General features: G+C 40.0%; 1 protein-coding gene across 2 annotated transcripts in view; it reads left to right on the plus strand.

The window, feature by feature from the left end:
• The window catches only part of ADAM28 (ADAM metallopeptidase domain 28), a 62,404-nt gene that overhangs the window by 26,109 nt on the left and 11,177 nt on the right, over window positions 1–25,118 (plus strand). For both annotated transcript variants that reach the window (XM_065946918.1, XM_065946919.1), the window contains 5 exons: window positions 3,550–3,719; window positions 6,071–6,155; window positions 11,274–11,404; window positions 14,608–14,785; window positions 16,554–16,643. In XM_065946918.1, coding sequence (XP_065802990.1) covers window positions 3,550–3,719; window positions 6,071–6,155; window positions 11,274–11,404; window positions 14,608–14,785; window positions 16,554–16,643 — 654 coding nt within the window. The remainder of the gene's footprint in view (window positions 1–3,549; window positions 3,720–6,070; window positions 6,156–11,273; window positions 11,405–14,607; window positions 14,786–16,553; window positions 16,644–25,118) is intronic.

Here is a 25,118-nt window from a genome sequence, read left to right on the forward strand (position 1 = left end):
ATTAATTTCTGCTGTATAGCAGTGATTTAGTTATACATTTATGTACATTTTTTAATATTCTTTCTCATTATGGTATCACAGGATAAACCATTGCAAAGTATGTTCCTTGTGCTATACTGTAGGACCTTGTTGTTTATCCATCCTATAAATAATGGCTGGCATCAGCTCATCTCAAACTCCTAATCCATCCCCCCACACCACCCTCACCCCCTTGGCAACTACAGGTCAGTTCTTTATATCTGAGAGTCTGTTTCTGTTTCATGAGTCAGTTCGTTTATCTTATATTTTAGATCTCGCAGACCAGTGATCACAGATGGTATTTAGGATTTTGTTTTTCTTAATGAGTGAGGAAGACATTAGAAAGTCTAACCTGAGATGTGATATGTTTAGATCTGGGTTCTTAAAAGATGACTTTGGCTATTCTGTTGAAGATAAACTGAAGGAGCGCAAGAGCAGAAACAAGGCCAGGTAGGGGAACTGTGTCATAATTCAGGCTAAAAGATGGTGGTGGCTTGAGAGAAATCAGTGATGGGTGACCTACTGAGAAGGTCTGATCTCTGGATAGAGTGACTTGAGTTTATAAGGTGGATGGGATATGAGAAGCATAAAAAAAGAGAGAAGTCAGGTGACATCAAGGGTTTTGACCTGAGCAACTTCAAGAATGTGAAGCAATGGTGGGGGAACAATGGGAATATTTCAGAGAAGAGATTAGGCTTTCCATTTTGGACACATCAACTTTGAGGTATCTTTTTGTACAAAGACTTCTAGGTGGAAATCCTGAAGATTGGAGTTCAGGGCAAGGTCTGAGTGGAGATATGAATCTATACCTTTTTTTAAATGGGCATTATTTATTTATTTTTAATTTATTTTTTAATTGGATTCTAATTGCTTTACAATGCTGTGTTAATTTCTACAATAGTGTGAATTAGCTATATGTATAGCACACATAGGTGGCATAAGATGGGTCAACACACTGTGCCATGTGGACCAACTGTGGCCTGTTGCCTCTTTGTAAAACAAAGTTTTATTCAAACATAGCCATGCCCATTTGTTTACATTGTCTATGGTTGCTTTCTTGCTACAATACCAAAGGTGGTAAGTGATTGCAGCCAAGACCATGTGGCCTCAAAGCCTAAAATATTTTCTATCTGGATCTTTACAGAAAATATTTGTAAAATCACCAGGGAAATGGGTGTAGGTAAGTAGGAAAAGGACACAAAAATATATCCTTGAAACACTTCTTTGAGGATAAGAGGGGAGGAGGTGAGAGTGAAGGTGAGACCGAGGAGTAGACAGTAAAGAAAAGAAAAGGAAAAGTTGTGGTTGTGGAAGCTACTTGAAACAAGCATCTATCAAAGAAAGACATAATCAATGATGTGAGATACTTCTGAGGACCAGGGACTGGCCATTGGCTTTAACAAAGGAGAAATTATTGATCTCCTGGATGAAGCCACAGACTGTGAAAATCATGATTTTAGGGAGTCCAGAGACCACGAGAGACGTGAACTTAGAAACAGCAGATACAGATTTGTTTTTTCTGGAAGTTTTTGTTATAAATGGGAGCAGAGAAATGGGGCATAACTCAAAGGAGGAAAAATCACAAAGAGAAATTCCCCCCACCACAATGAGGCATCCTTTTGATGCTGATGAGAATCATTGCACAGAAGGCTCAACACTGACAATGCAAAGAAGATGGGAGAACTGCTAGAGGAATCTCTTTGATATGGGGTGAGATGGCAGGTCCGGTGCATAAGTGAGGAAGTTGGCCTTGGGCTCACAGACCTGTCATTCATACAGTGAAGAAGGGGAAGTACAGGTTGTTTGAACAGGTGTAGACCAGTGTGGGTGGATGGGTGGAGCTTGTGGAAGTTCTCTTCTGGTTGCATCTGTACTCTTCAACGAATCTGCTCAAAGTGAGGACTTGAAAGAAAGTCCCAGAATGTTTAAGAAAGAGAGGCATGTGCAGAAAGCTGTGAGAGTGAATGGACTTTGGAAATACAGCAGGTTTGTTGGAGGGTGGTTCAGACAACTTGAGGTTAGTAGTCATGTCTTCTGAGTGAAAGCAGTCAACATTATTTGCTTTCCCCTGTCTGAAACCAGAGCTTGACAGAGGAGAAACAGAAAGAACAGTTTGTTTTAACCAGGGTTAAAGTTTTGTCAGGTGGGTGAAATAAAAGGAAGAGAGAAATAAGAACGTTGGAAAACAATCAAAGCAAGATTTTAATCTGGTTAGATTTTTACTTCCCTTTTGATGATAACTGCATACCTCAACACTTTTCTTGTTTTCTTTTTTAAAAAATGTCTTCTCAAATTTCTTAGCAGGAAGTTTCCCCAAGAGAAAGTCTTAACTGCAGTTTCCCCCCAGCTTTATTGAGATATATTTGACATATTATATTGAATAGATTTAAGGCATTCAATATGTTGATTTGGTATACTTATATATTGCAAAATGATTAGTTTTGCTAACCTGATGGGTTGGCTAACACCTCCATCATGTCACATGATTCCATCAGTTTTTTTTTTTTTTTTTTTTTTTGTGATGAGAACATTTAGAGATCTACCCTTTTTGCAACTTTGAAGCATAGAATACAGTATCATTAACTGTAATCCCCATATTGTACATTATATCCCCAGAACTTACTTATCTTTTAACTTGAAGTTTGTACTCTTTGACCAACACTGTGCAGTTTTACAAACTATAGTAGCAATATAAGTTTTTATCTGTAAAGTAAGTGTATTGTCTCATAAGCTTAACTGGTTATTTCTAAAGGTATCCTATATGTGCTGTAGATTCTTTGGTTCAATCCAGTTCGATAACAGAGTCCCTTACTTTATTGTAACTAATATATGCAGGACTTTTCCATGTAGCCTTTTCCTTTTCTGATGTTCAAATCAGCACCAAGTCAAACTTGCTAATTCTTTTTAAAAATTTATTTATTTTACATGCAAGATTTTTTTAACTTTTTATGTTGTGTTGGAGTATAGCCAATGAACAATATGGTAATAGTTTCAGGGGGACAGTGAAGGGACTCAGCCATACATATACATATATCCATTCTCCTCCAAACTCCTCTCCCATTCAGGATGCTACATAACCCTGAACAGAGTTCTCTGTGCTATATAGTAAGTCCTTGTTGGTTATCCATTTAAAATATAGCCAAGCTTGTTAATTCTGAAAAATTATGACTCTGAGAAAGTTACATAGCAATTGAGGAACTACATTTACAGTGAAGTCATAGTCATCAACTACTAGCAGGATATTATAATATTTCTTGAGGTTGCAAGTGGGAAAAATTTGTTTCAATAGACCCTTTGTCACAGAAAAAAGGAGTTTATAAACCTGAACTAAGAGTGTGTGTCTTGCCTACAAACAGGGATGCTAGCGTCTGCCAAAAGAGATGGTGACTTCCATTACACAAGTATGTTTGGAAATAAGGTTTTTACAGTGTAATTGTAAAGAAGTTTGAAAATCTGGAGTACATAGAAAATATTAAAAGATAATAGCACCATTATGAATAGTTGCTTTGCCATTTTTCTCTTTATTAACAGCTTTATAAAAAGCTCAATACTTATGTGGCCTTAACTGGGATGGAGCTCTGGAATAACGAGGATAAGATACATATATCTTCCAATGCAAGCCTCACTTTAGAAAATTTTTCTAAGTGGAGGGCAAATGTCCTCCTGAAGAGAAAACACCATGATGTTGCTCAGCTACTCACGTATGTATAGATTTTCCCCCTTTCTGCATTCTGTGGTATTTGGCATAGACATCTTTCAAAGTCTTGACAAAGCAAATGGTATCTCAAAGCATTACAGGTTTACACATAGGGTGCTAAAAGTTTAAAAAATATTCTTTTGGATCTTATGTTGCATGTGGTCTCCTTTTCTTTTCTTTCTTTTTTTTTTTAAGGAGAGAGAAGCTGTACAGGAGCAATGATTCATCAGAAGCTCTTTTGATTGTTATTTGGTCTATAACAGAACAGAAAGACAGGGTTTAGATAACGGGGGCTTCCCTGGTGTCTCTGCAGTAAAGAACCTGCCTGCCAATGCAGGAGATGCAGTTTTGATCCCTGGGTTGGGAAGATCCCCTGGAGGAGGAAACGGCAACCAACTCCAGTATTCTTGCCTGGAAAATCCCAAGGATAGAGGAGCCTGGTGGGCTATTGTCCATAAGGTCACAAAGAGCTGGATACGACTTAGCGACTGGACGACAGCAGCAGCAGCTACACAGGATGTGAACACTGCAAAGCTGGTTCACTGGGGTTATCTTTGCAGGATAGCCACCCACAGTCTCTTAGTTTGGAAAGATGAGTTCCAGACTCAGGGACTCAGCACAAGACTTACCTCATTTGAACAGCAGTATAGGAATTAAACTTAATGACTGAGCTACAAACATAAGAATGTGGGATTTAAACGTTTACTAGACTGGCTCCAGGACCATGCTCAAATTGTAGTAGAATCTAGTGTTGTGAAATAATTAAGGTAGAGAGATATAAATCATGACCAGGATGACAGATTGTACAGATAAGGCAGGGTAATCCAATATCAAGAGTAGATTTCCTGAATAGACCAGAATAAACAGGATAAAAGGACTAAAAAGATAATGGTAGAGGAAAGAACTGTGCTATCATGTGTAAATTGAAAGTCTTACCATTTCTCTGACAAATTAACAAAATACACCTATACTTGGGCATCATCAGGTAGGAATCTAATATGGACTCTAAGATTCCAAATGAACTCTCTCCACTGGAAAGAGAAAGCAAAATAGTGAACTCCATAATGGAGGAGACTTTTATTTTTTACAAATGAGCTAGGAGCAAGGATTAAATCCATAAAAATGTAGACTTGAATATAAAAATTTTCTAATATAATTTTAAAAGACAATACAAATGCTGTAAATCTTTAGAGTATCATGTGTGACACAAAGTATCATTTCAAAATAACAGATAACTCCACAAGGAATGGAAAGTGGAAGGCAGTTCTCTAATTTCTTCATTTTTTATGGCAAAATGTACTCTCTCCATTCTTGATGTTGATAAGTGGGAAAACATAGGTTCAACTTTTTATGTAAATGCATCTACTAAAGGAATTTGAAAAATAACGCATATTTTGCAAATTTCTGGAGACAGACCAGAGTGACCTTCTTGAACAGATAGCACAACAGTAATAACCAAAAAAGCACGTGAAATAATTACAAATTGAGAGGAAAACAAAATGGAATAAAATTTTAAAAAGAAACTAAAATGACTGAAGACCAAATATATTATCTATATGAACAAATGCAAGTAGTTAAAATATCTCTTAAACAGTACAGATATTTCAATTGCATAAGTACTTCAATAATACAAAAGCTTTCAGAATGGGCCCAGATTCCAAATCCAGCTACAGCTATAGCACTGCTAAAAGAAAATCAAAGCAAACATATATAAAAATATATGAGAAAAATATAAATTAAAATGAAAGATATTTCACTTTAATATATATATTTATATACATTTATAATTTAATTTATATTTATAAAGCAAAAATATTAACAGTGATTACATCCAGCTGCCTGGATTTAGATGGTATGACAACCATCATATAAAAAAAAGTGTCATGAGTTTCTCTGCTAACCAGCATTCTAGAGGAATTGTCTATAGAAAAATGTCTATTATTAGAATCATGAGTGCCTGCCAAGTTGTTTCAGTTGTGTCCAACTTTTTGCAAACCCGGGACCATAGCCCATTTCATGGGATTCTCTGTTCGTGGGATTCTCCAGGCAAGAATACAGGAGTTGGTGGCCATTTCCTCCTCCAGGGGATCTTTCCCACCCAGGAATCGGAGTCTCTTATGTATCCTGTATTGGCAGTCAAATTATTTACCACTAGCCCCACCTGCGGAGAAGGCAATGGCAGCCCACTCCAGTACTCTTGCCTGGAAAATCTCATGGATGGAGGACCCTGGTAGGCTGCATTCCATGGGGTCGCTAAGAGTCAGACACGACTGATGTGACTTAGCAGCAGCAGCAGCCCCACCTGGGGAGCCCAATTAGAACCATAAGTTGTATCAATTTCTTTCTTTTTCACAGGACAGTAACATTTTCTGGAACAACTGTGGGCCTTGCTTACATGTCTACAATGTGCTCTCCTGATTTTTCTGCTGGCATCATTAAGGTTTGTTTAAAGATAAAATTGTTGGTTCTACAGTTCAAGTCTGTCAAGGGCTGTTGTGCTGAATCTATGGAGAAAATATTGTTTTTCTCCTTTAATCTGTTGATATGGGAAATAACATTGATTGAATTTCAAATATTGCCTCAATCTTGCACATTCACCATAAACCCAGCACGGTCATAATGTATTATATCTTGTATATATTACTAAATTCAACATGTTAACATATCATGAGGATTTCTGCATCTATATTCAGAAGGGATATTAGTCTGTAGTTGTCTTTTGCTATAATGTGTATTTTTCAGGTTTTACTCTTAGGGCAAAAATCAGTATAAACTTGACCATATACAATGATGTGCAATTTTCAATTTTCTGGACTATTTGAATAAAATCAGTTTGTTTTTTCTGGAATATTTGAGTAAAATCAGTATTATTGTTGTTTAGTCACTAAGTCGTGTCTGACTCTTTTGCCACACCATAGACTATAGCCTGCCAGGCTTCTTTGTCCATGGGATTTCCCAGGCAAGAATAGTGGAGAAGGTTGCCATTTCCTCCTCCAGGGGATGTTTCCGACTCAGGGATCAAACCTACATCTCTTACATCTCCTGCATTGGCAGGTAGATTCTTTACCACTGAGCCCCCAGGGAAGCCCCAAATCAGTACTATAACATAGTAAAATGTTCAGTACAATTCATCAGTAAAACCATACAGGCCCGATATTTTTTGTTGCAAGGTTTTTAAGCATGCAATCAATTCTTCAATAAATATAGAGCTATTCAGGTTATTTATCTTTTCTTAAGTTAGCCGTGGTAGTTTGTGTTTCAAGGAAAGTTGTCCATTTCATTTAAGTTGGCATAAATTTGTTGATGATATTCCCTTATTATCTTTTTAATGTATGAAGAATTTATATTGATTTCCCCTCTGTCATTCATGATATTAGTAATTTGTATGTGTGTGGAGCAGGGGAGGGTTTCCCCATGATCAATTTGGCTAGGGTATATCAATTTTATTGATCTCAGAGAAACAGTTTTAGCTTTACTGATGCTCCTATGGTTTTTTTGGTTTCTATTTCATTGCTTTCAGTTCTTGTCTTGACTATTGATTCTTTTCTTGCTTTCTCTGTATTTAATTTATTCTTTTTTAGTTAAGTAAGGAAGAAATTTAAATCATGAACTTGAGACCTTTCTTCTTTTCAAATATGATAATTTAATGCTATTAATTTCTTACTATGCACTGCTTAAGCTGCATCTGAGATATTTGGATATGTGTGTTTTCATTTTTATTAACAAAAGTTTTTCTAATCTTCATTGTGTTTTTGTTTTTGTTTTTTTTTTTTTCATTTATTTTTATTAGTTGGAGGCTAATTACTTTACAATATTGTAGTGGTTTTTGCCATACACTGACATGAATCAGTCATGGATTTACATGTGTTCCCCATCCTGATCCCTCCCTCCCCATCCCATCCCTCTGGGTCTTCCCAGTGCACCAGCCCTGAGCACCTGTCTCATACATCCAGCCTGGGCTGGTGATCTGTTTCACCCTTGATAATATACTTGTTTCAATGCTGTTCTCTCAGAACATCCCACCCTCGCCTTCTCCCACAGAGTCCAAAATTCTGTTCTGTACATTTGTGTCTTTTTTTCTGTTTTGCATATAGGGTTATTGTTACTATCTTTCTAAATTCCATATATATGTGTTAGTATACTGTATTGGTCTTTATCTTTCTGGCTTACGTCACTCTGTAGGGCTCTAGTTTCATCCGTCTCATTAGAACTGATTCAAATGAATTCTTTTTAAGGGCTGAGTAATATTCCATGGTGTATATGTACCACAGCTTCCTTATCCATTCATCTGCTGATGGGCATCTAGGTTGCTTCCATGTCCTGGCTATTATAAACAGTGCTGTGATGAACATTGGGGTGCACATGTCTCTTTCAGATCTAGTTTCCTCGGTGTGTATGCCCAGGAGTGGTATTGCTGGGTGATATGGCACTTCTATTTCCAGTTTTTTAAGGAATCTCCACACTGTTCTCCACAGCGGCTGTACTAGTTTGCATTCCCACCAACAGTGTAAGAGGGTTCCCTTTTCTCCACACCCTCTCCAGCATTTATTGCTTGTAGACTTTTGGATAGCAGCCATCCTGACTGGCGTGTAATGGTACCTCATTGTGGTTTTGATTTGCATTTCTCTGATAATGAGTAATGTTGAGCATCTTTTCATGTGTTTGTTAGCCATCTGTATGTCTTCTTTGGAGAAATGTCTGTTTAGTTCTTTGGCCCATTTTTTGATTGGGTCATTTATTTTTCTGGAATTGAGCTTCAGGAACTGCTTGTATATTTTTGAGATTAATCCTTTGTCTGTTGCTTTATTTGCTATTATGTTCTCTCATTCTGAGGGCTGTCTTTTCACCTTACTTATAGTTTCCTTTGTTGTGCAAAAGCTTTTAAGTTTCATTAGGTCCCATTTGTGTATTTTTGCTTTTATTTCCAATATTCTGGGAGGTGGGTCATTGAGGATCTTGCTCTGATTTATGTCAGAGAGTGTTTTGCCTATGTTCTCCTCTAGGAGTTTTATAGTTTCTGGTCTTACATTTAGATCTTTAATTCATTTTGAGTTTATTTTTGTGTATGGTGTTAGGAGGTGTTCTAGTTTCATTCTTTTACAAGTGGTTGACCAGTTTTCCCAGCACCACTTGTTAAAGAGGTTGTCTTTTTTCCATTGTATATCCTTGCCTCCTTTGTCGAAGATAAGGTGCCCATAGGTAAGTGGATTTATCTCTGGGCTTTCTATTTTGTTCCATTGATCTATATTTCTGTCTTTGTACCAGTACCATACTGTCTTGATGACTGTGGCTTTGTAGTAGAGCCTGAAGTCAGGCAGGTTGATTCCTCTAATCTTCATTTTGATTTCTTTTTGGATTCATGTATTATTTAGATATTCAGGTCAATTTAGATTTGATCCATTTATCATATATGTTCCTCTTTTTCCTGAATTATTACTGCTGTAAAGTTTACTTTATCCAGTATGAGTATAATACTTTGTCGATGGTTTACTTGATACAACATTTTCCTTCCTGTAACTTTTAACATATAGATTTCTTTCCATTTAAAGAAGATTTCTGCTAGACATTATACACATGGGTTTTTTTTAATCTAGTCTGCCAATCTGTATTTTACACTGTATGCTTAAGTAATTTATATGTAATACATAACTGATATTGTTGAACTAAAATCTGTCATCTTGCTAGATGTTTCCTATACCATCTCTTCTATTTTTTCTGCCTTTTTAGAATTGAGTATTCAAAAAATAATTTCATTTACCTCCATTATTAGCTTTTTATTGACTTTTCTTTTTGATGGCTGCTGGGATTTATTATACATCTCTGCTTATCTGTTTTACCTTTGTTATTGCTGTTGTTCAGTCACTCAGTTGTGTCTGACTCTTTGCAATCCCAAGAACTGCAGCACACCAGGCTTCCCTCTGTTTTTCCTCTGTTTCCTTGCATTGTTCACTTAAGAAGGCTTTATTATCTCTCCTTGCTATTCTCTGGAACTCTACATTCATTTGGGTATATCTTTCCCTTTCTCCTTTGCCTTTCACTTCTCTTCTTTTTTCAGCTATTTGTAAGGCCTCCTCAGACAACCATTTTGCTTCTTGCATTTCTTTTTCTTTGGGGTGGTTTTGATCACTGCCTCCTGTACAATGTTATGAACCCCTGTCCTTAGTTCTTCAGGCACTCTGTCTCTCAGATCTAATCCCTTGAATCTATTTGTCATATCCACTGTATAATCATAAGGAATTTGATTTAGGTCATATCTGAATGGCTTAGTGGTTTTCCTACTTTCTTCAACTTAAGTCTGAATTTTGCAATAAGGAGCTCATGATCTGAGTCACAGTCAGCTCTAGGTCCCATTTTTGCTGACTGTGTAGAGCCTCTCCATCTTTGTCTGCAAAGAATATAATCAATCTGATTTTCGTATTCCACCATCTGATGAAGTCCATATGTAGAGTCATCTCTTGTGTTGTTGGCAGAGGGTATTCTCTTGGCATTCTCTTGGCAAAACTCTATTAGCCTTTGCTCTGCTTCGTTTTGGAGAAGGAAATGGCAATCCATTCCAGTACTCTTGCCTGGAGAATCCCTTGGACAGAGGAGCCTGGCAGGCTACAGTCCATGGGGTTGCAGAGTCAGACATGACTGAGCAACTCACACACACACACAAACACACACACTGCTTCATTTTGTACTTCAAGGCCAAACTTGCCTGTTACTCCAGGTATCTCTTGACTTCCTACTTTTGTTTTCCAATCCCCTATGATGGAAAAGACATCTTTTTTTGGTGTTAGTTCTAAAAGGTCTTGTAGGTCTTCATAGAACCGTTTGACTTCAGCTTCTTCGGCATTAGAGGCATAGGCTTGGATTACTGTGATGTTGAATGGTTTGCCTTGGAAACAAACTGAGATCATTCTGTCATTTTTGAGACTGCAGCCAAGTACTGCATTTCGGACTCTTTTGTTGACTGTGAAAGCTACTCCATTCTTCGAAAGGATTCTCACCCACAGTAGTAGATATAATGATCATCTGAATTAAATTCGCCTATTCCCATCCAATTTAGTTCACTGATTCCTAAAATGTTGATGTTCACTCTGCCATCTATTTGACCACTTCCAGTTTATCTTGATTCATGGACCCAGCATTCCAGGCTCCTGCACAATTTTGTTCTTTATAACATTGGACTTCACTTTCACCACCAGATGCATGAACTGCATCTGCACAAATGCACGATGCATTTCTGCTTTGGCCCAGCCTCTTCACTCTTTCTGGAGCTAGTTCTCTGCTCTTTCCCAGTAGCATATTGGACACCTACAGAAGATGAGGTGGGGGCCTCATCTTCTGGCATCATACCTTTTGCCTTTTCATACTGTTCATGGGGTTCTCAAGGCAAGAATATTCAAGTGGTTTGTCATTTCCTTCTCCAGTAGACCACATTGACAAGGTGAGGAGGCTGAAGCTAAAATCAGACTCTCTACTCCACTTGGCTACAGTAAAAATATTTAATTATTTCCTGAATGATAATTCAGTTTGCAAACCAGAGGATCTGTCTCTCTATTTTTATCCTCAGGATCACAGTCCCAATGCACTTCAGGTTGCAGGAACCATGGCCCATGAAATGGGCCATAACTTCGGAATGTTTCATGACAACTACAATTGCAAGTGCCCTTCTATAGAATGTGTGATGGACAGATCATTAAGGTGAGCCATTCTGGGAAGATGATACTTATTCTTGTTTTGGGTTCACTCTGGGCTATGCTACTCTTTTTTGTCATCTTCAGCAACCTGTTCAAACTTCCAAATTATTAAATAGCATTATCAGGACATGATCATGGTTGTGGGTCTATACCAATCTACCTATACTGTCACACTCTTTGTGATGCCAAGGACTGTAGCCCACCAAACTCCTCTGTCCTTGGAATTCTCCAGGCAAGAATACTGGAGTGAATTGCCATTTCTTTCTCCAAGGGATCTTCCCTACCCAGGTATCAAACCCAAGTCTCCTGCATTGCAGGCAGACTTTTTATCATCTGAGCAATTAAGGAAGCCCCATACCATCACATGGTACTATCTCTATCATGTAATGTTTTTCATTAACTGAGACATAGTTTAAACATACTGTCTCTTTGCTGTTGGGGTGACATGTCACTCTATCCTCATCTCAGTTGCACAAGATCTGGGTTCAGGAGATCATTAGCATTTACCACAGTTTCAATGAATTCAGATTGGTTGCTCATAAGGGAAAAGTTTTAGAAGAAAAATCTAATTAAAGAAGAAGGATATTAGAACACTTCCTAACACCATACACAAAAATAAACTCAAACTGGACTAAAGACCTAAATGTAAAGTGTAATACTATAAAACTCTTAGAGGAAAATATAAGTAGAACACTCCTGACATAAATCACAGCAGGATCTTTTTCTATCCACCTCCTAGAGGATTGAAAATAAAAACAAAAATAAACAAATGGGATCTAATTAAACTTAGAAGCTTTTGCACAGCAAAGGAAACCATAAAATGAAAAGACAACCCTCAGAGTGGGAAAAAATATTTGCAAATGAAACAACTGACAAGGGATTAACCTCCAAAAATATACAAACAGCTCATGTAGCTCAATATCAAAAAACAGACAATCCAATCAAAAAATGGGCAGAAGATCTAAATACATATTTTTCCGAAGAAGACATACAGACAGCTAAAAAGCACATGGAAAGGTGCTCGACTCACTCATTATCAGAGAAAGGCAAATCAAAACTACAATGTGGTGTCACCTCACACTGCTCAGAATGGCCATCATCAAAGAATCTACAAATAGGGCTTCCCTGGTGGTTCAGGGGCTAGAAGTCTGCTTTGCAATGCAGGCAACAGCAGTTCTGTCACTGGACCGGGAAGATCCCATATGCTATGGAGCAACTAAGGCCGTGTGCCACAAATACCAAGCCCCTCTAGAGTCTGCAAGCCACAGCTACTGACACCTAAAGACTGCACTCCATAGCAAGAGAGGCCACAGCAATAAAAAATAGCCCCCACATGCCATAACTAGAGAAAATCCACATCCAGTGGCAAAGACACAGCACAACCAAAAATAAATAAGTAAAACAATTATAAAAAAGAATGCATTTATTTAAAGAAAATAACTACAAACAGTAAATGCTGAAGAGAGTGTGAAGAAAAGGGAACCCTCCTCCACTGTTGGTGGGAACATAAATTGGTGCAGTCACTATGGAGAACAGTATGGAGGTTCCTTAAAACAATAAAATTAGAGCTATCATACCATCCAACTATCCCTCTCTTGGGTATCTATATGGAGAAAACCATAATTCAGAAATACACATGTACCTTAATGTTTATTGCACCACTATTTACAATAGCCAGGATATGGAAGCAACTTAAATGTCCATTGATAGAGGAATGGATAAAGAAGATGGTTCAGATGAAATATTACTTAACCATAAAAAGAATGAAATAATGGCATTGGCAGTAACATAGAGGGATCTAGAGATTGTCATATTGAGTGAAGTCAGACAAAGACAAATATATGATATCACTTATACATGGAATCTAAAAATAGGGTATAAATGAACTTGTCTATAAAACAGAAATAAAGTTACAAGATGTAGAAAACAAACTTATCTTATCAGGGGTTTAGGTGGGGAATACATTGGGAGATCATTTTTGACAAATACACTCTACTATATATAAAATAGATAACTGATAAGGACCTACTGTAGACCACAGGAAATCCACTCAGTACTCTGTAATGGCCGATATGGCAATAGAATCTTAAAAAGAATGGACTTATATAGAGAGCTGATTCACTTCGCTGTATGCCTGAAACTAACACAGCATTATACATCAACCATACTCTATAACGGAATTTTTTTCAAAAAGAATGTTCTCACAGGAAGATGAGGAAGTCTTTGAAAAGAGATTACACACTCCTTTATGTTTAATCTCTGAGGCAAAACTGCTCTGGAATTTTATCTTTAAAAACCCCACAATTCCTTTGATGTGTTCATTTTCTCTTGTATTTCCCTCTCTCAGTTCACCTAAGCTAAAGTTAAATCTCCCATGCCCTTCCACAAAATAGAATATGGCTTGCAGGCCAGTTACATATCTTATGCTATCTCTTCCAGATATCTCTGCATTTTTTAAAATTTTTTAAAATTTTTATTTACAGTTGATTTACAATGCTGTATTCTTCTGTACAGCAAAGTGACTCATATATATATATATATACACACACACACACACACATACACAAAAGAATATGAAAAATAATATGTATGTATATGCACATGAATGTATATATATTATTTTTCATATTCTTTTCCATTATGGTTTGTCACAGAATATTGAATACAGTTTCCTGTGCTGTACAGTAAGACCTTGTTTTTTATCCATTCTATATATGAGAGTTTGCCTCTGTTAATCCCAAACCCCCATTCCTTCCCTCCTCTCCTTCCACCACTGCCTTTTTAAATCTCACTCTTATTTGTGGAATGAAGAGGGGCTATCAATTTAACTTCCTCTGAAGGAAAGTGAATTCTTAAACATATAAGTAAACATAATTTTAGTGCCTTTAGGGTTTCACAACCAAAATGACCTAAGGCTGAATGAATGAGGTTATCAGGATAAATTAGAAGAATTTTCAGTTTATTAAACAGCAGCCTGGATGCTCTACTTTGAGATGTGGCCATACTTGCTCATTAAGCTGGAGGTGTTTATACTTGCCCAGGTGAGCTAATTCAGGCACAAAAAAATGAGCTGATGACTTAGCAGCTGCTGAGTGGATTTCATTCATTCTTTTGGGTTATGTTTTGAGTACATCACACTCAGTATCTGATATTTCTCCCTATCTACTCAGTGTGATTGTATTGGTTTCTCTTTCCTTACCTTTACAGCAAAAATGTACCTACAGACTTCAGTTCCTGCAGCCGGGCCAGCTTTGAAAAGTTCTTTGAAGATAAATTATCCAACTGTCTCTTTAATGTTCCACTGCCTACAGAAATCATATCCACCCCGATCTGTGGGAACCAGTTGGTAGAAATGGGAGAAGACTGTGATTGTGGGACCCCTGAGGTACCACCAGCTCTTTTTAAAACGATCTAGTTTGTTTTTCAATTCCTTAAGAGATGAGCTATAAAAGAACATGTGTGTGCATGCTAAGTCGCTTCAGTCATGTCCGACTCTTTGGGACCCCATGGATCATAGACTGCCAGATGTCTCTGTCCATATGATTCTCCAGGCAAGAATACTGGAGTGGATTGCCATGCCTCCTCCAGGGGATCTTCCCCATCCAGGGACTGAACCAGAGTCTCTTACATCTCCTGCATTGGCAGCTGGTTCTTTACCACTGGCCCCACCTGGGAAGCCCAAATGAACCTTGCGTTTCCTATAATTTTGTAGATTCGTGTTTGTAGACAGTGGTCAGGTCAACCTTTCTCACAAAAAACCCTGAATTGCTTAAGATCTTCCTTGTTTCCTTCTCAAGATTCCTTCCCCATCTTCTGTTTTATAAGTTCCACCCACCAGCTTGAGCTTCATATCCTCAACCCTCCTTTTTTGGGAGAAATACCTCACATTTCTTATGTGCCTGAGACTTACTTGGCAGTTACTTTAGACCCAGCCCTATGATAGGTCTCAGAGAGTGGAAATAGCTTGCTTAGGGTCATTGGGCTGTTAAATGGAGGAGCCAAGATCTGGATTCAGGTGTTAGGTGTTAGGTGTGTTTGTTTTAGCAACCCTGGAGCCTCCCTGCCCTGGGATTCAATCATTTCTTACTGCTTTGGGACTCAGAAATTGTTATCGCTCGAAGTGTCTGGCTTGGTCCCACCTTCTTGACAGGGCAGCCAGGACTCTGAATGGGACCTTTGCCCCTATCTTATTAACATTCAAGTGAGTACCACGCCAAGCCCTTAAGGTGTGAACCTTTAAGTAACTTGAAAACCGTGCATGCTTGCTCAGTGTCCAACTCTTCAACCCCATGGACTATAGCCCACCAGGCTCCTCTGTCCATGGGATTTTCCAGGCAAGGATACTGGAATGGGTTGCCATTTCCTCCTCCAGGGGATCTTCCCCACCCAGAGATCCAAGTCTGTCTCCTGTGTCTCCTGTACCGGCAGGTGGATTCTTTACCACTGCACCACCCAAGAAGCCTAACTTCAAAATAGGATTAAACATTTATCTTTTCTGTGGGAAAAAGGAAACTTTCCCAGATGATGTTTGTTTGAAATAAGGTTAAGAGTTTCAACACTAAAATTCTGTGACTCTAAATACATCCCACCATTTGGCCAAATCTGAACAGCTACAAGGGGAGTTTCCCCAGTAGGATTTCCCCCCATGCCTCATGTAGGTGCCTGACTTCCCAGAAACAAGGAGGAGAGAAGACAAAGATTAGTGCCTTACAGAGAATTGAGTTAAATGTCAAACTTGAATAAAGAACTCTGTTTTTAGATTTTCTGTACATGCTCTAGAGTTTAAACTTACTGCTGGATAGATACAAAACTGATGAGCTGAACTAATTATGTTCATTAGTTAGAAGAATTTGATTTTCAAAAACTATCCCTTTCTTTTGTTTTCTTTCATATTTCATCAAAAATAGACCATGCTCAGTATTAATCTGGTAGATTGGAGAAGCTAGAAAAGATATTTTTTAAAAAAAAGACATAAGTAGAATTCAGATAAACTCAATATTTCTAATGTTAAGCTTGTGTTTCTCCTCCCTCCCCAAATTATTTTCAGACCATATCAAAGGAAAGTCTGTGTGATGAATAAATTATATTATGAATAGTGCAAAAATGAGACCAAAAGCTAATCTGGCATTTACATTTGTTTCTGGATTTCTTAGGAATGTACCAACATTTGCTGTGATGCAAAAACATGTAAAGTGAAAGAAAATGTTCAATGTGCATTAGGAGAATGCTGTGAAAAATGCCAGGTAAGATTATTATTTATTTATACCTTAATAATTATGTTTGCTCTTTGTTTTCTTTTCTGTACTAAAATCTTATCTTAGAGATTATGTTAAATGAAATAGGCAAAGTAATATTTTTCTGTCTGTAAAATAATGTTAGCTACCATCTCTCAAGTTCTCACTGAACACTTTGAAAACGTGGGCTCTTTAATTCTCTGACAGCCCTTTGAGGTAGATATTACATTTAATTTTGTTTTTGAGGGAACAGAGTCTCAGAACAGAAAATGTACAAAATAATACAGCCACTAAATGGCAAACTCCAAATATGACTAGTTCTAAAGCCAATGTTTGGTTATTCCTACCTCCTGTTTCTTCTGATGCCATGGGATCTTCTGGGACCAAGTTCAGGAACTGTTTACATATATCCTTTGTCAACAAAAAATGAATCAGTTGATCTAAGAAAGAAATGGAGAATTTTATTCTAGTCAAACTGAGGATCATAACTGGGGAACAGCATCTCAGAATACTGTGGAAACCAGTGAGCCCATTAAGAGTCAAAGCACAGTTGTGTAAGTTTTTCAAGACAAGCACATTAAAAAACATATTATTGATAATTTATACACTCCAGATCTAAGTGCTATCATGGTCCCTTACAAGCTCAAGAAGGATTGTTATTTTTAAGGAGTTTTCTTGTTGGTGCTGGGAGGATGTTGCTCTTTGTGGTTGAGCAGGTGTTTCTGCCCATGGGGAGGTTTGGTTCATCCTGATGTAGATGCACAATGCACAGTCAGGGGAGAGAGGAGGCCATAGGGTAGAGATACTTTTTTATGTTTAAATTTTTCTTGTCTTGCCATAAAATATGAATTTTATTTCACAGTTTAATAATGGCTTAGTGGGAAAGTTTATTTTGAATAATATAGGGGTTCCTTTATCTTCATCCTTTGAAGTGACTTCTGGGTTAAATTCTTAGGAAAAAATACTTAGGATGAGGATGCTCTGTCAATTCCTCTGTGGGGCTTTTTTTGAACTTCTCTTCCAGTTAAGAGTTCAGCGTGTTACATTCTACTACGGCACAGAATTCTGTATTATGATTATTTATATGTTTTCTTAATTAGACTGATTGTTAAGGTTCAGGATCTGATTCATGCTCACTTGACAAAGAATTGCATGCATTTTAAATACGTGGTAGTCATGTGGAAAAGGAATATGCAGATGGCATGCTGAGTTATAGGTAGTGTTTGGGATAGATTTTTTTTTTTTTGCTTTTGGTTTTGTTTTGTTTTGATGTTGGAGGGAGAGGAAAGAAATAAAGAAAGCCAAAAAGAAGAAAATTGGAGAATGTAAGTAGTATTCAGCAAGTATTTATTAAGTCCCATTTGTTAGAGATTATGGGTAATAAAAAAAAAAAAGTAGCTTGTCTCTAACAAGCTGTGTGTGCAGTGCTTAGTCACTCAGCAGTGTCTGCTTCTTTGTAATCCTTTGGACTGCAGCCTGCCAGGCTCCTCCGTCTGTCCGGGGAGTGTGTGATTTCCTTGGTTCTGTCTCACCGCAACAAAGATTTGAAATGGCTGACCAGTGTTACACCTCTGTCACAGCTCAGCTTATTCAGCAAGAAAGGATAGTACACCCTCAAGGCATGAGGGCAGGCCGACCCCAAAGGAGAGGCCTCAATCTGTCTTGGCTTCCTCCTTTTATTCATTTGTTTCCTCCCCGCTGAGCGTGCCCTATGCAAACTGGGCTAGCCAAGAAGCCGGTATGTTTGTTTCACCAGAAGTTCTCACTCCAGTTCACAAGGTTTCTGTTGTTCCATATTTGCAGGCTTTTCCCTTTCTTTTTAGTCACTGCCATTTTGGACTCCTTTTTCCTATTCTAACTCCCTAACATCCCCCCCCCAAAAAAGATGGGAGGCCCAATTCTTTGGGAATAGGGGCGTCAGAGTCTCTCTGGCTACTTTCTGCTGAGCTGGGACAGTGAGATGCATTGGACCTCCCCCTCTTTCTAGTCTCAAGCCTGAGAGTCCTTATAGCGGTGTCCATCTAAGGGTGAGTGATATATTTCATGGTTGAGTGTAGTTTCATATATCCTTATTGAACTAGCACTGCATTTTGTAGCTTGTTGACCCGGGCAGAGACAAAATGGGTTAAACAATTGATAACGCATGGAACAATCATAAGCAGCATCTATATGCTGATAACAGGGATTATTAGGTGCATTAGCCAACTCCAAATCCCCCCTCGCCAAGAGAAAGATCCCCAAAGAGAGATTGTAATCACCCTGAGAACCCTCCAGCTTGTTTGAGCTCGTTCTTTGAGATCCCGTAGGATTTGAATGTTTTTCTTGAGGACTGTGAGACTTTAACTTAGTTGGAGGTATTTACCCAGAAACAACACATCTCATTCAAGATGGCTCAAGTCCCTTCTTGTTCAGGGATCAGGAAATCTATCTTCTGGATTTTTCTGTATTTTGGAGTACAACCCCTGCCAAGCTGTGTTGGCTCTTTAGAGCTATCCTGAGAAATCTTATCCCCAGAAACTTAATTTTGGGGGTATTCATTAGAATGACACTCATCTGTAGTCCTGAATAGGTATCTGAGATCTCCCAGGGGCTCACAGGTGTACTGAGTGTCCTCTTCTGTTTTCTTCCACAGCTTGACTCATGAGTAGTAAATCCAGGAGTTGTGTCCTGGTACTTTGACTGTTGTGGGGGTAGAAAGGATTACAGGATAGGGGGCCCTTCCATTTGGGCTGAAGTTGAGCCTTTGGGGACCCATCTTTCCAGACTTTAATTTGGACTTGAATCCCTAAAGCATATTGTGGTAGGTCTTTAGAATCTTTTGGGTCCTGGTTGACAACCCACAAATGTATATCTTGTTGGAATTTCCCAAAGGCCATGGATTAAGACTTGAGGATCTGAACCTCTGGATCTAGGAAGAGGTCATTGACATAAACAAAAAGTCTCCCATACAGCATCTCATAAGGACTAAGACAAACCTGTTCCATAGGGGCAGTATGGGTACAGAGGAGGGATATTGGTAAAGCTTCCTTCCATCCCAGGGAGGTCTCCTAGGTTATCTTTTTTATCACTGATTTTAAGAATTGGTTGGCTCTTTCTACTTTTCCTGAAGACTGAGGGCTCCAGGCACAATGAAGGTAATAAGTAATGCCCAATGCTTTAGAGACTCCTTGGGTGGCCTTAGAAGTAAATGATGTCCCACTGTCACTTTGTAATAGCTGGGCAGACCAAATCTTGAAATGATTTCATGGAATAGTTTTTTTTTTTTTTTAACCACCTCCTCAGCCTTCTCAGTGCAGATAGGAAAGCCTTCAATCCATCCTGTGAATGTATCTATCATGGTTAGTAGGTATTCATACCCTTGAGAAATTGGCATCTGGGGGAAGTTGATTTGCCAGTCCTCTCCTAGGTAGGTCCCACGCCATTGGACAGACTGGGCCAGGTGGGATCCTTGCGCTCCTTGGGTGTTGTTTAATTGGAAAGTGGAACAAGAGACCACTTGCCTTATAGTCGTTTGGAGGCCTGTTCCTCTGAAGGACCTTTCTAGTAATCTTTGAAGGGCCTTCTCCCCTAAATGATTGGTGGCATATAAGGAGTTAACCAACTACCACTGGAGGTTCCCAGGCAGGAAAAGGAGTCCCTCCTTTTGGGACCACCCCATATGATCTTCTTGAAAACCCTCACTCTTAGCTTTAAGAGTCTTACTTTCAGAATATGAAGCAGTTTCTGGCAAATTAGTCCGTGGAACTAAGGTGGCAACCCCTATTAGGTCATTGTTTGGTAATGCTGCTGTATTTTTGGTGTCCTTTACAATGGGAGACTGAAACCTCAGCAGGCAGATGGACTGCCTCCAAGAACCTAAGGATTTGATCACCATATTTGATTGGGGATACTTGTGTGGTCTAGTGGCCTCTTTCTTCCTAAAACAGCAGCATGTGTATGTAGCACCAGAAAGGCATACTTGGAGTCAGTGTAAATGGCTACTCTTTTTCCTTTTCCCAGCTGTAGAGCTTGAGTCAGGGCTATGAGCTCAGCCAATTGTGCTAAAATACCTGGCGGCAAAGGTTTAGCCTCTATGGTCTCAAAATTGGAGACTATTGCAGATCCAGCTCTTTTTTTTCCATCCAAGACAAAGCTGCTTCCATCAGTGTAACAGATTTCCTCAGGATTGGTCAGAGGATCTTCCAACAATCCCTCTTGGGGTTTTGTCCAGTGATCCAAGGTTTCTAGGCAAGAGTGAAGAGACAGAGAGCCCTCGAGGGTAGGCAGGAACATAGCTGGGTTAAGAACCTCACAAGGTGATATAGTCAGGCCTGGATTTTCCATCAGCACTACTTGATATCTGAGGATCCTTTGATCAGACATTCATAAATGGCCTCTCCCATTCAGGAGTTGTTTCACTTGGTGGCTGGTCAAAATAGCTATTTTGCCCCCAAAAGAGAGTTTTAAAACATCTTCTACCAGGATTGCAGTAGCTGCAAGATTTTGAAAGCAGGGAAAGATCTTTTCCCAATAAAGAAGTAGGACACTCAGGGACCACCAGAAACTGGTGGGAAAATATTTGTCCATCCCAGCAACAAAGAAGTGCTCGGATGAATCTTTTTGTTATTACTTTTCCTGTAGCAACAAAAATGGCACAGGTTTGGGAGGAGAATGCTCCAGAGTAGGAGGTCAGGACAGAGTAGATAGCCCCTGTATCAACCAAGAAATTCTTGAACCTACCTGCCACATCCAGTTGCACCCTTGGCTCCAGCTCCATGATGGTTATCTGTGACAGGTGGGCTGGCTGGAGCAGGCCACTTCAGTCCTGTTGAACTATCAGGAGGGAAGGCTTGGCACTTGACCTTGAGGCTCTTGGGTCCCAAGGGCAGAGTGCCGCCCAGTGTCCCAGTTGATGGCATTTGTAGCAAGATGTTTTAGCAGACTTGTCACAGTTTGGACACTCTTTGGCACAATGCCCTGCCTGTCTACAGATTAGACATTTGCTTCATGCCTTGTCCTTCAAGGACTCGGAGTTTGCCATAGGTCTTCCCTGGAAGGCAGCCAGCATCTGGGCATGCCTTATTTGTTTCCTTCTTTCCCTTTCCTGGGCCTTGGCCTCTCTCTCCTGTTTTCTGTTATAAAAGGAATTGGTGGCTGTCTGGACAATCTCATCTAAAGAGGCAGCAGGGTCCTGCTGCTGTAGCTGTTGCAACTGTCTCCTGATGTCTGATGTACACTGGGACAAGAATTTGTCCTTTAAGATCACCTGTTCCTTGTAAGAGTTTAAGTTAGTAAACTTTTGGAGGGCCTCTTTTAGACTTTCCAGAAAGGCAGTGGGATTCTTCTTGGACTCCCGAGTTATTGCTGAGACCGGGCATGGTCCCACAACTAATAGGCTTCCTTCTATTTCCTTGGGTGGACCTCCTTAGGGGTAAGCCTATCTGAAGCTTATCCTACTCAGTACTGTTGCAACCTGAGAGCTAGGTGTATCTGGGTCAGGGTGCAGATCCTCAGGCAGGTTGAGGTGTGACAACTTCCTGGAGATTGAATCCCCGGGCAGGTTGAGACATGACAACCTCCCAGGGACCAGATTCCTAGGCAGGTCAAGGCAGGTCGACCTCCTGGAACCCCCAGGCTGGAGTTGGGAATTCCCAATGACTCCAGTGTGACTAGTGCTGGGTAGGATTAAGGGGCTGTAATCTTAACTCATTGCTGGTTTGTCCACCACAGATGGGTGGTGGACACCCATAGATACCATGATGTAAAGTAATCCAAACTTGTGCCCTGAAATTGGGAACCTGAGGAAATAGCCATAAACCTTATCCTCATTTCTCTGAGGGAATGTAAGTCACTGATTCCCTCCCCTAAGTTAAGTTAAAGTTAAGTCGCTCAGTCATGTTCGACTCTTTGCAACCCCGTGGATTGTAGCCCACCAGGCTCCTCCATTCATGCGATTCTCCAGGCAAGAATACTGGAGTGGGTTGCCATTTCCTTCTCCAGGGGATCTTCCCGACCCAAGGGTCGAACCCAGGTCTGCTGCATTGCAGGCAGACGCTTTAACCTCTGAGCCACCAGGGCAGTTTAGGGTGTCTCCAATGGTAAACATTTCATTGTCATAGACCCACTTTAGGTAATAACAGAAGTAATGACAAAGGAGTGGGTTATCTGGTCCTGTTGGGGCATTAAGAGCGCTTTAATAATAAGCAGGGTGGAGCAATGTTGCCTGAAGTGGGTGCAGGTTTATGGTTGTAGGAATTAGTAAGTGGTTTAAGGACAAAATGATGAGGCAACAGATCAGATGTTCCATAAAAGTGGAGTGGAGATTTGATCCAGGGGTATGTTTGTAGCTTTAGGAGAAGGGTGGTAAGGATTTGGGCCCAAACAACCTGCAGGGTTAACTCCCAAAGTGGCAAGCATTGTCCCTGGAAGCCCAGTTGCCCTTGAAGGGATGCCACCAACAGATTAACTTCTAGCAGGCATTTGTGCCTGTCACCACCCTGGCAGGTTCACTGAGGGGTGCTGTTGTCTCACATGTTGTGGGAAACATGGAAGATGAAGGTGTGAACCTCTAGAGGGATTGGATATTATACACTATTTCCCTCTCAAGGGCGAGCTGTTTTCTGGTTGTCCTGCCAGAAGATTGTGGAGGCAACATTGTGGGCCTGGACAGGGCTCATGAAAAGAGTATGAAACAGGACTGAAGCAGGCAGGGCACAACTTTTGAAAGACTGATATAGCCCAAGGGCATAACATAAACCAATTAAAATCAAATGGGTCCAAGATGCAGACAAGTCAAAATCAACTAAAAGCCTTCAGTCTGCAAGCTAAATGAGACACCTGAAGGCGCCATGACAGTTCCAAGGCACTATCAAAAGACCAAGGAGTGAGAGTTTCCCCAAATGTTGGAAGGACCCTCCCACTCATTAGTGTATGCAATCACCCAGCCCATAAAAACTAACCACACCACATTTCATGGGCACCGTATATACCCTCTGTGATGGCACACACTCTGTGGACTGTGCTTCTCTGTGAATTCAAACAAATCTACCTCTTACTTATCGCTGTATCTCTCACTGAACTTTTTTGCAATGAGACATCAAGAACCTGAGCTTCATTAGGTGCTGAAACCAGGCACCATGGGTTTTGGCTGGGCTCAAGTCCTGATTGGACACTACTGAGTGACTAAGCATAGCGCAGAGTCCCTGCCACATGGGTTTGAGTCCCAATCTTAGGTAAACAGTTTCAAACACAACTTTCAGAAATGGAAAGATGATGACCTGCCCAATACTTTGTAAACAGAGGCATAGATGGAGAGAGGAGCTAAAGGACAGGAGAAAAAAGCAATGGGAAAAACATGCCAAGGAATCCCTTTCATAACTTGCTGGAAAAACTGCTAAATGCCTGACCTGTGCCCACAGTTTTCATTGGCCTGATCCTAGGCACAAAGGAGGTTAAGGACCGAAGAACCCTCACCCACCTGGGCAACAGCTACTAGGGCACAGCAGAGAGTGGAGCCTTCAGGACACACTGGGGAGTAGCCCCTGTCAGAGTCCGTCAGTTGCACCCATGGCCATTCATCTGTTCACAGGGGGTTCAAGGAATAAGAAACAAGAGACTGTAGAGGAATTAAGAGTCTGTTAGCCATATGTCCATCCAGCCATAGGGGTGAGGACCACCTAACTAAACTGGAGGTCTTCTGGAATCTGAGACTGAGCATCATGAAATTTCATCCGAGCTTGTTTTTGCTGTCCCAGTTTCCAGCACACGGGCTTCTTGTCATTTCCACTGCACTGGGTTTCCTTCGCATTCAGCTTCCAGCATGTGAGCTTCCACCAAGTCAGCCTCTGCTGTGCTTGCTATCTGCCTCACTGAGGATGAGCTGAGGTTGTTTCAGCCAGGTTACATCTGGGTCACGGCACCGGATATGTTGGGAGATTGTGTAATTTTCTTGGTTCTGTCTCACTGCAACAAAGATTTGAAATGGTGGATCAGTGTTACAGTTCAGTTACAGCTCAGTTTTATTTAGCAAGCAAAGGATAGTACACCCTCAAGGCGTGAGGGTGGGCTGACCTCAAAGGAGAGGCCTTAATCCGTCTTGGCTTCCCCTTTTTATGCATTTGTTTCCTCCCCACTGAGCCTGCCCTATGAAAATTGGGCTAGCCAAGAAGTGGGTATGTTTTTTTTTACCTGAAGTTCTCACTCCAGTCCATGGGTTTTCTTTTGAACCATTTTTGCAGGCTTTTCCCTTTCTTTGTCTTAGACACCACCATTTTGGACTCCTTTTTCCTATTTTAACTACCTAACCTGTCCATAGGATTTTTTCATGCAAAAATACTGGAGTGAGTTGCCATTTTACTCCTCCAGGGAATCTTCCTGACCCAGGGATCAAACCCGCAGCTCCTGTGTCTCTTGCATTGCACACACACACACACACACACACACACACACACACACACACGTGATATTTTTCCTCAAAATATTTGCTGTTTCCTTAGGGTGAGGATA

This window comes from Muntiacus reevesi, chromosome 10 (genome assembly GCF_963930625.1).
Source record: "Muntiacus reevesi chromosome 10, mMunRee1.1, whole genome shotgun sequence".
NCBI lineage: Eukaryota > Metazoa > Chordata > Mammalia > Artiodactyla > Cervidae > Muntiacus > Muntiacus reevesi.